Source organism: Merops nubicus, unplaced genomic scaffold, assembly GCF_000691845.1.
Source record: "Merops nubicus isolate BGI_N331 unplaced genomic scaffold, ASM69184v1 scaffold1305, whole genome shotgun sequence".
Classification (NCBI taxonomy): domain Eukaryota; kingdom Metazoa; phylum Chordata; class Aves; order Coraciiformes; family Meropidae; genus Merops; species Merops nubicus.
In genome coordinates this window covers 1-15,188 of record NW_008611386.1, presented here as the reverse complement: position 1 = coordinate 15,188, position 15,188 = coordinate 1, and the positions used below count along the sequence as shown (strand labels likewise).

Below are 15,188 nucleotides of genomic sequence, written 5' to 3'. Positions count from 1 at the left end.
AGAAAAGTGAAGTTTTGATGGGAAAAAAAAAAAGACTCCTAATATTTATTATTAAACCCTATTCTGTTATTGTCTGTCATTGTATTTAAAGTCTGCTTGTTTAAAATATGATTCACAATACCTCAAAGTGTGTTTCATAAAGTATGACATTAAGTGGAAAAATTATGTACAGAATGCCTAAAGCTGCTCTGACTACTTAATTTTCCATTTAACTTCAAGATACACTACTTGTGAAGATAACAGGTGGAAATTCGTTTGCAGAGCAGAGAACAGACATTGTCTCTCCTGAAGGCTTTACCCTTTTCTGTGATCAGACAGAACAGGGCAAAAAAGATGTTTTAGGGAAAATGTAACAGAGAAGACTAAAAGTAGTTTGAGTATAATAAATTAATTTACAGTTAACCTAATTATCTACAATATAAGGAGAAGCTATTTTAAAACTAAATCTAGACAGAAATTTAAAAATTCTGTGGCATTTGCTAATATACATGTATGTATGTCTAGGTGTACGTATAAACACATGGGTTCTTTTGGTAATGTTTCAAACTCATTTCTGAGAAACGGTTTTATATATTTAAGTGATATATTTCAGTATGCTTGACAAGTTCAGGATACAATGAGGTATAAGTTAAACAAAAAGTTTTTAATTTCTACAACTGAGAACATAGTAAAGCATGAGTCAGCAGAAGATGAGATAAAGAAAACACAATTTTGCTCTCTTTTTCTATGATTTTCTGTTCCAGAGAAATCAATGTTATCTTTCTTCTTTGCATAATACTCAGTTCCAGCAAGTCACTCCTTCAAATGGCTGTGGTTCTTGAATTTTGGCCATTCGGTACCTCATAAATTGATGAGATAATGATGAAAGGAAGAAAGGAGAACGTGTGTCTCAGAAATACAATTGTAAAATAACATTTAACACAATTTCTAGGTATTGAAACCAAATCTTACTACCAAAAAGCTTAATTTACTCCTTTAGTACTACTTCATTTGGTGACTATAAACTAAACTAAATGTTTAAACTAAATGGTGACTAAACTAGAACAGAGTAACAAGAAGTAACAGACTCCTTGACCATAATTTGAGTCTGTCCCAGCTGTTCATATCTTGCAGTTGGACTAATTTTATATGTGAAATTCAACTTTAGGTAACACACAAATTCTAGCACAAAAGTAGCACAAAAATTTCCAAAGGAACATCATGGGGTTATTTAATAATTTTCAAATCCTAAATTCATTAAATCATATACTTTATTCTAGTTCATAATTCAGATTATTTTGACAAAAACTAACACAATGCTAATTAAATTACTTCCTTCCTTGCCTTTTAACATAACCACAGCCACAAGCAAATGAATTATTTTGAACTGTCAGAATTTCAGGTTTATCTTACTGCATCTATATATACTTACAAGAACTATCAACAACATTACTTTAAAAAAATCCCTTCCATCTTGATAGATTATTGCCTTGTTTTTCCAAATTAAGTTAATTGTACTTGTATTGTTATTTTTGTGATTCAAAAATCTAAGAAATGAAACTTAAGTCAGATATTCCAAATGTTGGAACTGGGTGATCCTTGTGGTCCCTTCCAACCCTGACAGATTCTGATCTGTTTTAGCAGAGGACTTTAGAGCCCTAATGGCTCAATGGTTGGAATTGATGATCTTGGAGGTCCCTTCCAACCTAAAGGATTCTATGATTCTATGAAATAAGATATCCTTTGCATTACCTTATTAATGAGCTTGAATTCAACAACTTATGCTGCAGATTCTGACATACTACTGATATGTACAGCTCCCAAATCACACATCTTCTCAAACTTATATTAGCCATATAAATGTAACAGTATTACAAGAAGGGGCATCTGCCTCTTGTCCCATTTATTTTCAAAGATACAGTATGATCCTAGTTTATCTCATATGTCTACAGTGCAGGTTCCATCTTTAAACTAAAAATGTTATTTGTCATGTAGTAAAGATCTACATTTAGTCACATCAATCACAACTGAATATGTTATTTATTAAAAACAAAAAAAAAGTAGTCTCGCCTTAGGAACTCCCAGACTTTTTTCAAAGCCACTACCTTTACCAAGACCAATCCAACATCATTATCATGGTTTAATCCCAGCCAGCAATTATGCACCATGTAACCACTCACTCTCTTCCTCTCAATGGGGGTAGAACTGAAAGGGTAAAAGTGAGAAAACGAAAAACAATGATGCAAAAGAAAACAAGTGCTACGCACCAATTGACTGGTGCCAGACAGTCCCTGAGCAACAGCAGCCCCTGTCAACATCCACCCATCAGATTTATTGCTGAGCACAATGTCATGTGGTACGGAATATCCCTTTGGTCAGTTGTGGTCAGCTGTCCTAGTTGTGCCCCCTCCGAATCTCTCACGCACCCTCAGCCTCCTCGCTAGTAGGGCAGTACAAGAAGCTGAGAAGTCCTTGGCTTAGTGTAAGCACTGCTCAACAATAACCAAAACATCAGTCTGTTATCAACACTGTTTTCAGTAAAAATGCAAAATATCAACCCATACAAACTGCTATGAAGAAATTTAACTCTATCCCAGGCAAAACCAGTACATAATTCACCGTCTCCCAAAATGAAACATCGTGCACTCCTGAAACTTTAAATTTGCTGAGTTTACATACAGTTTAGATTAGTTTACTGAGCAACATTCTCATGAGATGTTACCCACAAAAGTTCAATAGAATAGTTTTGTCACTTCAGCATGTTGGAGAAAAGTAATTTTATATTTATGAATAATCAAGTATTCTTTCAAGTATTCTTTTAGAATTTCTTTCAAAACTAAAAGTAGTAATAATTTTTTTGACTCTGAGTCTATGAATATTGTACCGACTACACACAGTGAAATGCCACAAATATTATATTAAGAAGGATCGTTTCCCTTCTGCAGTGGCACTGTCTAGCTATGCAACCAAAATCAGTCAAATTCAGCTCTCCAAAGAAGTAACAGATGTGTCTGTAGTTCAGCATGTTTTCTTTATTATATTTTGTAGAGTAATTAATAAGAGTGGTGATTGCATCATGAAAATAATTATTTATACTCCAGTGTGAGTAATATTATTTCTTCCTATATATGTATTTTCCGTTTGCTAACTGCTTCATTTATTTTGTTTTCTTCAGAGATAATAATGCTTGCCTTCTTCATCAAATATCATGTTAATACCAATAATTGTGGTTTCCATAGATCTGTTATCTCACTGTCTTTTTTTCCTCTAACTTTTACAAATCCCTCTGTTTATGCCACTTACTGTTTTGTCCCAGATCTTTAACAAGGATACTAAATAAAACAAGATCTTACACTGATATACTGGACAATGAATTACAACTCATTTTGTGTCATTTCTATTATATCCTGGGTGTAGGTTTCTGAGCAAGATTTCAAGACAGTTGTTGACATCTCTATTCAAAAAATGTGATCCTTCTTCAATGATATTTTTTTCATATCAAAAGTAGTATTAAATGTAGGTATTACCTCCAAGAAGCATAAAACAATTTCGATCACAATGCAGCTGTAGTGTAACTACTGATTGATTGTAATTTAAATAATAACTTGCTTATTATACTAGCTTGCCACAGCTTGGGATTTTTACTGTGCTTAGCCATAAATACTTTCAATGTGTCCAGAGTGACTGTCAGCAAATTCTGTTGTACATTCCATCAGCAGCACTCCAACCTTCTATTAATTTTGTCATTCCAACTTAAAAGAAACTATCATTTTTGTCAAACATGAATTTTTATTTGGAAATGCATACTTCTTATTGATTGATGCTTGATTATCACCTCTTATTCAAGGGTTTCAGGAACACGTAACTTATGCAAAATCCGAGATCACACACATCATTGTTTTTATATCAATGAATAATGTTTTTATTGTCACTGACTCCAGCATTCATTGTACTTAAAACATATGATTTAGGTAATTTCCCATTATAGTAACCAGGCAATTCAACTAGGACTTTTTCTTTGCAAAATTTAAAAAATACAGGTATCCTATAATACTTCATAATAACTCTTTTCTCTTTCCTCCATGAATATTTTTCTCTTCAAGATATCTCATTTTATCACAAGAGCATTACAGTTGTACAGATTACATCTGAAGTTGTTGGGCTGAACTGTTGTCCTTCACATAAATGATTCCCCCATATTTGGAAAAAATGTTATATTAAATAATAGCTATTTACAGTATGGAAACATGACACACATAACATAGCACATAGAGTTTCCATCTCCCCATCTTCTCTCAACCCACAAAAGGAATAAATAAAGCAAAACTATTCAGTAACTAGCTCCATAAACAAAGAGGCTTGACAAAGTGGTGGTTTGATAAGAATATTGGAAACATACAAAATATGGAAAGGCTCCTGAAGAAAGAAGGAGAGGGAGAAGTGAACAGGGGTTAGATGGAAAGGGAAATGGACAGGGAGGGAGGAAGGGAAAAAGGGACACTGTGAAAAGAAGGAAGCGAGAAAAGGAGAGAACAGCAGAAAGCAGGAGGGAAAGAATGTGATGTAGAGAGATGGACAGCACATGGTGAGGGAGACAGTAAGAGACAGGAGAGTGTCTCAGCACAGCTTTAACAGAAGACTATCTTGTGGAAATAAAAAACCAAACAAAACAAAAATAATAATTAAAAAAAAAACCACCACCACAACATACACAAACTACCATGTCTTTGAGACAGTTCTTTTAAATAAAAGGACTGGTTAAAACTTACTGTCTCTATTAGGAATTGTACTGTTTCAGTTTAATTATTCACCCTCGATTCAAGAAGAACAGGGTTGTAGTCTTTCATAATAACCAAGTTTTCTTCAAAGGAAAACATTTATTTGTCAGCGTAAAATACCCTATTATGCTACTGAGACCCATATTGTCCCAGTAAAATACCCTATTTGTTGCAAATATCTACTAAGCAATTTAATCTAATGTGCAGACATCTTAATTTTCCTTTTCTGAATTTCATAACACTGAACCCTAAAGAAACTGCTCTGCTTTTGCTTATAGGTGTCTTTGAACACATATAGCATTCCTCATCATTCTTTGCTAACACTTCCCTAAGTGTTTGCAAAAACTTTAAAAAAATGATATATATTGTCAACTGACAATTTGCTTTCCAGAAAATGAATCCATGTTGTTGATTGTTCTCAAATACTACCCAATGTTCTTAAAGCCATCCTAGATTACAGAGACTTCCTCATTTTCAATTGTTATCAGTTACACACACTCTTCAGCCACTACTGACATATTTAAGTTTTCCCATGTCATCAATACTTCAATTTCTGTTTCTATTAAGGAAAGCATTGCACCTATTCTAGGTGTACACAAAGCTAATTTGCTTTTCAAATCTGATCACTGCTATATATTTTGGTCTTTTTTTCCTGTATGTTCCCAGAGCTCCTTTCATGTAAAACTCATAGGAAGACTATTTACTATCAGTGCACTGCTGAACATTTTAAAATGTAGTTTAATCCTTTAATCATAGGTTTGCCAAGTTTTCAAAAATGTTATCATCTATGTAAGTGTTTCAAAGCAAGCTCATGGCTTCTGAACTTTTTTTAAATCTTCTTAATTAAAGGACATTAATATTCCAAAACTAGTTTTGGAGAAACATATTGCTTATGTTAGCTTCTCTATTTGGTGATATATAAAAGAAAGGAAATGCAACTCTGCAGCATGGTGCTTTCCCTCAATTTCTCTTTTCACTTGTGGCCACAATATCACTTTGGGGTAATACTTGATAAAACTTTACCAGAAGATGAAGGAAAACACCGTGCTTACAAAACACTGAATGCAACGGCTAAATACAAGGTGCAAGACAGATACAAATTGTGAAACCTTTGCCTGCTGATCACAATAATGTGAGACACTGTAGCTTCCTGCATTGCCTCTCTAGGACAAGAATGGCTGAAGAAGAAAAGGAAAATTATCTGATTTTTTGTTGTCTTACAGACAGGCCCAACATCTGTATATGCTTCCTGACACCTTTAATTCAAATATAAGCGGGATATACAAAAAAAATCTTTTGATCTTTTGCTTTATCTCTGTAGAAAAAAAAACAACAAATCAAGTCAGAAGACACACTACCTATTCTTAATTTTTAGTATCACAGATAGAAAATTTGTATTCCAATCAGAGAAGTAAAGTTCCTTCTTGAAACAGCAAATTGCAAAAATGCAGCTGGTTTATTTGTCTATTTGAGGTAACTCTTCCTGAATTAGTAAGATGTGAGGAAAATACAAATACACATAGGTTCACGTATGAGGGTAGGAAATGGGATTGGAATCGGAACTAAAACTAAACTCAAAATAGATTGAAGACAAAGCATATTAATGCATTACTCCAGGTCGAGCTATTCACTCTTCCCCAGTCCCCTGAATCTAAGAATGTGGCTAGAAGCACAGAAATAAGAGGCAACTAACTGTCAGGTATTCAAGCACAAATACAGGCTGAGCAGAGTATGGATTGAGAATAGTCCTGATGAGAAATACTTGGGGGTGCTGGTTGCTGAAAAGCTCAACTTCAGCGAACAATGTCCAAGTGCAGCCAAGAAAGACAACCATACCCAGGGCTGCATCTAAAGAAGCACGATCAACAGGTCAAGGGAGGTGATTCTCCTCCTTTATTTCACCCTCACAAAATTCTAATGGGAGTACTTCACCCTGCTCTGGAGCCTCCAATACAAGGAGGACATGGACCTGTTGGAGTAGGTCCAAAGAAGGTCCATGAAGACAGCTGGAACAGCTCTCCTACAAGCGCAGGCTGAGAGAGTTGGGTTGTTCAGCCTGGAAAAGAAAAGGCTGTGGGGAAGTCTTCCAGCATGTGAAGGAGGCCTTCAGGAAAGCCAGGGAGGGACTTTTACAAGAGCTTGTAGTGAAAGGACGAGGGTTAACGGTTTTAAACTGGAACAGGGTAGATTTATACTAAGTATTCAGAAGAAATTCTTCGCTATGAGTGTGGCAAGACACTGGAACAAGTTGCACAGAGAACTTGTGGATGCTCCATCGCTGGAGGTATTCAAGACTGGGTTGGATGGCACCTTGTGCAACCTGGTCTAGTGTGAGGTGTCTCTGCCCATAGCAGGGGGATTGGAACTTGATCTTTAAGGTCTCCTCAAACCCAAAATATTCCATGATTCTAAGATAACAGCTTTTATGAGAAGACTTTGTAATCAGATATCAACTTGAGAAGAGGTATATTGTTTTATTTAACACATAAAAATAAGAAAAGTCAAAGACAATCTGGAACTTAATTTGGTTACTGTCATTAAAAAAAAAAAAAAAAAAAGTATTTCTATAAATGCATTAACAGAAAAAGGAAGACTAAGGAGAGCTTCCCTCCTTTATTGGACTTGGGGGAACTGGATGACCAAAGATGAGGAAAAGGCTGAGGTACTTAATGCCTTCTTTGCCTCAGTCTTTAATAATAAGACTAGTTCTCTTAGGGCCCAGCTCCCTAAACTGGAAGACAGGGACAAGGAGCAGAATGAAGTCCCCCCCTAATCCAAGAAAAAATGGGTGACCTACTACACCACTTAGACACACTCAAGTCTATGGGGCCTGATGGAGTGTACCCAAGGGTAGTGAGGGAGCTGACAGAAATGCTCAGCAAGCCACTTTCCATCATTTATCAGCAGTCCTGGCTACCTGGGGAGCTCCCAGCTGACTGCAGGTTAGCAAAGGTGACACCCATCTACAAGAAGGGCCAGAAGAAACATCCAAGGAACTACAGACCTGTCAGGCTGACCTCAGTGCCAGGGAAGGTTGTGGAACAAGTCATCTTGAGTGCCACCACAAGGTACATAAAGGACAACCAGGCAATGAGGCCAAATCAGCATGCGTTTATGAAAGGCAGGTCCTGCCTGGGTAACCTGGTCTCCTTCTATAACAAGATGACCCACTTAGTGGACTAGGGGAAGCCTGTGAATGCTTTTTACCTGACTTTAATAAAGCTTTTGATACCATTTCTCACAGCGTTCTCCTGGAGAAACTGTCTGCTCATGGCTTGCATAGGTGTATGCTTTGCTGGACAGGAAACTAGCTGGATGGTCACGCCCAGAGTCAGTGGCAGTGGATGGACTGAAATCCAGTCAACAGCCAGTGACAAGTGGTATTCCCCAGGGCTTACTACTGGGGCGTGTTCTCTTTGATGTCTTTGTTAATCATCTGTATGAGGGGATCATGTACACCCTCAGTAAGTTTACAGATGATAACAAGTTAAACGGGTGTGTTGATCTGCTTGAGAGTCAGCAGGATCTACAGAAGGATCTGGGCAGGCTGTATTGATGGGCTGAGGCAAATGTTATGACGTTCAACAAGGCCAACTGCAAAAGTCCTGTGTTTAGGTCACAACAATCCCATGCAACCCCTACAGGCTTGGGGAAGAGTGGTTGGAAACCTACCTAGCAGAAAAGGACTTGAGGGTGCTGGTCAACAGCTGGGTGAACACAAGCCAGCAGTGTGGCCAAGATGACCAGCAGCATCCTGGCTTGTATGTTGTGAAGCCAGCAGGACTAGGCAGTTGATTATCCCCCTGCACTTGGCACCGGTAAGGCTGCACCTGAAGTACTGTGTTGTTTTGGACCCCTCACTCCAAGAAGGACATTGAGGTGCTAGAGTGTGTCCAAAGAATGGCAACGAAGCTGGTGAAGGGTCCAGAGAGCAAGATTTACAGGGAGTGAAGTGGGATTATTTAGCCTGGAGATAAGGAGACACACAAGAAATCTAATCACATTCTACAACTGTCTGAAAGGAGGTTGTAGCAATGTTGGGGTCATAAGTGATAGGACAAGAGGAAATGGCCTCAAATTGCACCATGGGAAGTTTAGGTTAGATATTAGGAAAAATTTTGTCACAGAAGGGGTTGTAAAGCACTAGAACAGGCTGCCCCAGGAAGTGGTAGAGTCATCATGCCTGGAGGTATTTAAAAAGTTGTGTAGATGTGATGCTCAGGGACATGGTTTAGTAGTGACCTGGCAGTGTTGGGTTAAAGGTTGGACTTGATGATCTTTAAGATGTCTTCCAACCAGAATGATTCCATGATTCTGTGAAATGTTATTGAAAATGCTACTGTTTTTAAGGGTGGGTTTTTGTTTTGTTTCCCATCACTTTGGAGGTAAACATCTTACATACCTTTTCAAGACCTTCTTCCTTGAGGCTGATAACATCTAAATCAAAATCTGTCCTTAAGCCATTGGTTTTGTTGAATGTTATCCTGCCTGTGAGGCCTTCCCAGTGGGCCTATGGAGAAAGAAAAAGCAATTTCTATATATAAATACCTTTTCCTTTTTTTTTTTTTCCCCCAAGAGCACAAATTTTACTCTGCCAAAATGGAAACATTAATTATTTATTCTATCTAAATAATTTACCTTGTGGCTGACTTTTTTTTTTTTTTAATTTTGTGTTCATTTTTTGCTAATTAAATCAACCTTTCCAGAGTCCTCACAGACAAATTTTTTTAACAACTTTCCATCTTAACCAATAGACTCTTCTTATTAAATGAGATAAAATATTGGTTTATTTTCATTCTTCCATCATTCATGTGTGCCTTTCCCCTTCTGCTTCCCTACATGCCCCGCCCTGTCCCACACCCATGCAGCACCTCACCTTTCCCTTACCTATCCCTCTCCTAAGGAGGGATTCCCCTCTCAATCTCTTTCACAAACTCTGAATGTCATTTTTCTGTCAGGAGATTTCATTCTAATATTGGCTTGCTTTTGCATGGTGCTGGGAACCCCTGAAACCACACTGAGACACCAAAAATTGAGGTCACTGAGACAGTCCCAGAGCCAATTCCATACTTTTAATGAAGTACACTATCTTCATGTTTTTATAACTTAAAGTCTACCTAGTTCTAAAATTGTGCTAAAAAAAGAGGAGGGAATGTGTAAAAAAATAAAATTATCATCATCCTGAAAGGAATCAATATTAAAACCAGGATTATATTCCAGTGCAAATTGTCTTTTTTAGCATAGTATTTTGCACATCTAGAATGAGAAATACTGTCTTAGGTGTTACTTACAGTGCAATAGATTTAAATACTCTACAGTGTTATAAAACTTTATCACCTTAAATCTCATTTTACTTCAAATCACTATCTATCAGAATCTAAACAGCATACTAGAAGACTAAGACCACATATATTAATTCACCGTAGGAAAAAAAAAGGCAGCCCCCCAAAATAAAAAAAAACCAAAACAACTAAAACTCTAAACCTTGGAAAAAAACAAACAAAACAAAAAAATACAAACCAGGGAGTAAACTTGATTCTTGGGCCCTTTGAACTTATGCTAGTATCTAGTTGCTGAATTTTTCATTATCAGCCTGTGACTTGAGGTTTAAAGGGAATGTTCTGGTTTGGGTTTTTATGCTACAAATGTTCCAACCACAGCCATCCACACACACCCTACCCACTCAAAATATTTACAAACCAAAGTTTTATTTAGAATGCAGTTATTTCTCCCTTGTATGTTACTTTGTTCCAACTAATACCTCAGGAATACTTTATTTTCAAATACAAATACTGCCTTGCCTGCTAAACTCTTTACACATAACAAGCTGAGAAATTCCCACCTAGAAAAAAATAAATAAATAAATCAAGTAGAGTGGAAATAAAAGAAAATGGGAGTTGGGACAAAGGAAAGCAATGAAGTAGGATATGTTACCAGTGACTTACCTCTTTAATGAGACTCATAAAGCGGGTCCCAAAGCGCCACGGCTTGTGGCGGTTGCACTGCAGTGAACTGACAGTCATCTGTGGAAACTGCTGGACAGCCACTGACACCACGTGAACTGCATCATACATCAGTGCTGCGTCCGTCTGGAATTAGAATGAAATTGGAACCATGAGCATGAAACAAAAACCTGTGACAGCCCAGCAGTGAGAGAAAGAAACAAAAAATTAGCACTGGTCATTATGTTAAAGGGAGAAAATAATCGAGTTGCTTGTGTAGCAGTGTAAAGTGCAGCCTTGTTTCCACATCCTACATGAAACGTGTCAGGACCTTCAGTCTCAGCTTTTCTCTGTAATGCTGAAATAAAGGCCCAGATACCATTTTTTCAGGATCACAGAATGTTGGTATCTCTGATGACTCAAGTTACTTTTAACAAGCAGTGGATTAGATGGCTATGTAAATCACCATACACATTTGATCCGAGTCAGTTATTTCCAGGAATGAGGCACAAGAGAAAAATAATATTTGCAAGGAATTAAAACCTTAGCTATGAGGGGAGTGCCCAGGCTAAGGAAATAGTGTCTTTCTGTTTTGAAATTACAGATTAGATGCAGTCCTAGAGGTACTCGATTCATTAATAATTTTATGGATATCAGTTTAAATCCCTAGGATAGTGTAACCAGTATCTTCTGTAAATCAGAAGCAAACAAGAATTGCATTAAAATGCACATTCATTTTAATGTTTTTCATGTCCCATCCTAAATAAGTAGTCTGTTTAGACCTGGGATGTGCTAACTACTATTGTATTAGCAAAGGACAGAGACAGACCCTCAGTACACACTGTTATGCTGAACAAGAAACTGACGTCTCTCTCCTACTCTATTTGATAAACAGAGGCAAGCCTTGGAACCAAAAGCAAGAGAGGACCTTAAATTCAGCCAGTGGAAATGAATGCTATACCATCTGCTCAGCATACCTTAGAGAAAAAGGACCTATTTCCCCTTCTCATTCACATAATTAGTGAGCTGTGAAATTAGTTCTTTAATGGATAGGAAACCTGGAGATTATTGCACTTGTCACAACGCAATACAATGCAATACAAAATGAGCTTATACAGTGCCTTTCATGCAAATGCATCCCAAGGCTCTTTACAATAAAACTAACCATAAAAATGCTAAAATGTTCTACCATTATAGCCTATAAGCTACTGTTAAAAAGGAAAATATGCGTTTACATTTAAATGGCTCTCCCAAGGAGAGATTTCAAAATTCAAATAGAAATAAATCCTAATTTTAAAATGGCCAGTATCATTGGTTTCAATGATCTCAGATGCCAAGTAGTTTATGCAGGGACTCCAAATCAGTCAGAAAATATTTTTGCTGCCAAATTGGTCATTATCTTTGAAGCATTAAAGTGCTTTCAAGGCAAGCTGATATTTGACAAGAAGGCAGTGAAACACCAAAAAGTTAGAATGACATGCTGAGTAAGCATCATACAAAGCTTAATATTCTAGAAGCAGTGCTTGGCAGAAATTGGAGTCTAGACAACAGTTTTTAAAATGAAATACACTGTAAGTATAACTCATTAATCTGGCTCAGAAAGGCAAAAGCCACATTTTTTAATCAATTTTACTTCTACAACTGTAGTCCTTGCACCAATGAAGGAAAATTGAAATTGCTGTGAAAGAACCTGTGAAGAAGCAACCAAAGTTCAAAAACAGCATTAACTGATTAATTAAATATCAGTTTGGGCATGGAACTGATAAGACCCATCAGCAGGCATCAAGTAGTCATTATGCCAGATCCAGAGCATCATCCCTTTCTGTAAAATTCTATAAGCCACTGAGCTGAAAATTTGTGGGATGTCCAGATAGTTGACACCAGTGGAAGCATTAAAAACTAAAGGCATTGCAGTTCTAGAAGTAATTCAAATTCTGATGATAATCTTTGGGTTTGACTGATGAATATTGCTTCAGTGGAAATAAATCTAAATCAGAATGTACTTTTAAATGTATGAAAACTAATCACTGCCTAGAAGTAAAGTACTCCATTTGATTTTTAGATGTTACAAGATAAATCCTTTATTTACATAGGATGAGGTTCCACAGTCCACCTTGTATAAGAAGATTAAAGTTAAATGTAAGGTTAAATTTTTGTACTGAATAAAAACAGCCAGAACCATATATTCAATTATACGTTGGTTTAGTGATTCAATATTGCCTTCATCTCACTGGGTGCAATCACTGACTTTACTACAAGAAAAACAGCACAGAACTCAGGAAAGGATGTAGCATGTACTTGAATTTGGAGGCTGGGCTCTCCTCTTAGCTGGTCACTTTAGCTTTTCTCTGAGAGACAGTAGGTATTGATAGCTGCTGACCTACGCCTTCACCCTCATTCATTAAGCGTGCTGAACTTTCTGTCTCACCACCCTTTCTCCATACCACTTCCTCATTGAAATCACACTTTTGGAACCATGCTTTGTGGTACAGGAACTACTGAAGGTTTAAGCAATAGACTGTTTGGGGAACAAAGGGGAAACATCCCTAATTACATTTTTAGAATTCTTTATTTAATCTAAACAGAAATGAGCAGTCTGGAAGGAAGAAGACATAGAAACTTCAGGAGAAAAAAATAGTTCTTGAATTTCAGATAAAAACCTGCTACAATGTTTCCACTCACTGAAGCATACTTAATACAAGAAAATAATCTTATTGAAAAATGAGGTTAATACTGGTTTAGTTAACTTCTGTAAACCTTTTAAGAATAATACTGTGTTTCACAGATATATCTTGGTACAGTTTCTAAAACAGGGGTTGTGGGGTTCTTTTTGGTTTCTCAATCCTTATTAGCGTTCATGATGACTTCCTTGTATACAGATAAACTAATCTAAAATACTGCTCATGGTACTGTCATTTGTAGTTCTACAACAAAATAAAAAAATTACTACAACCAAAAATGAAAAATAACTTACTACACAGAAGCTACACATTTTTTTCTAATTGTAATCAAGTAATTTGTCAAATGGAGAAAGAATAAGATTGAAGTAGGTAATTAAGAGGTCAGGTAATAGATGCATGTGACCACAAGTATTTTTTTAAGTTGACTCTGTCAAATAACAAGAAAGCTTTTAACACTCATAGGTAACAGCTTAATCAGACACATGATTTCAGTCACAATATATTTCAAACAGAGAGACAGTACAAATCTGTGTTTGATTTTTATCCCAAACTCAGCTGGATACTACACATTTCTTCTTAGTACTATTGTGTCTTTCCTTTACCTCCTGTTCTGTTGTGGACATTGTCTTTGCCTCTATATTTTACATGTGTTTCTGTATAATCACTTTTAAGTCTTACTAAATGTTGTCTAATAAATTGCATGTAAGTACTTTAATCTCACTGTGAAAGGACTTTGGTAGAGATAGACTCAGTATAAGGAAGATAGAAAAAGAGTCTCCTCTATTATTAGGGCAAGAGGCTATTATTTCTCCCTGGGCCTTCTCACAGCAAAAGGTGGCCTTTTGGTTCTCTATCCCCAGCTGCACCCAAAGATGTCAAAGGCATGTGACAAGCTCTAGTAGATATATGCTGTGATTTTTGTCACACTCTTGCTTGTCCTGGTTAATCAGTATTGTAGGGAGGGTTTCAGATTTGTGGGCTTGGAGTCGGGGCAGGAGGTTGGCAGGGTAGTGTTTTTTACTGGTTTCTAATCTGTATGGAGGAAGCTGATGCAGAAGAAACCCACTACAGCCTGGGTCTCAATCCAGAAGAATTCTTCCCCATGTAATGGAACTGACAGACTTCTTCTCTGACAACTCTTTCTGCCCCTCTCCTGACTTACAAAAGTTATAATTTTTAGTGATGCAACTTGAGATCTAGATCTGTACCTTAAGACCTTCCAGTAAAAGCAAGATAAATGGCTCACGGTATGACATACAGATAAAATTCAGACAAGTCAAACAGAACAGAGGAGTTATGATCTTCGTAACCATATTCAGACTTACAGTACACAAAAGTTCATTGATACCATTTGATATCTGAGTCAAAAAATGTGCTAACCGCTTTTGGAATACCTGTGTTTAATTAACTATTAGGGTTTAAAGAAAAGCTCATATTGCACATTTAACAACACCTAAATATGACTTGTGTGCACCTTATTTGCACAGCAATGTTTTTGTATGACATTTATATTTATCTCCATCAAACTATGTGAAGATTTCACGTAACAATAAACCACTCTTCTCTGGTTCATATCTCAATAGCCCAGAATTATCTCTAAATTGCAAAAATATGTGCTTATCTTTAGAAACATGATTTTTATCATGCAATCAAATTTAACGTTAATTTAAGATGAAGGATTGCTAGGCTAATTCTGTATCTTCATGAGCTGTACTAGAAAGAGTACACTTCACAAACAGAAAAAAAAATCATATTTTGGCTTTTAATATAAGAAATTGTAGTCCTCTATAATTTATAAAATTAAAATA

At 36.5% G+C, this 15,188-nt stretch overlaps 1 protein-coding gene across 1 annotated transcript in view; it reads right to left on the bottom strand.

The window, feature by feature from the left end:
- Positions 1-10,846, bottom strand: part of LOC103773800 (glutamate receptor ionotropic, kainate 2-like) — a gene marked incomplete at both ends in the record, with an annotated part of 11,068 nt that extends 222 nt beyond the window's left edge. The window contains 2 exons of the mRNA XM_008941177.1: positions 9,160-9,267; positions 10,703-10,846. Of these exons, the coding sequence (XP_008939425.1) occupies positions 9,160-9,267; positions 10,703-10,846 (252 nt within the window). The remainder of the gene's footprint in view (positions 1-9,159; positions 9,268-10,702) is intronic.
- Between the last annotated feature and the right edge of the window lie 4,342 nt (positions 10,847-15,188).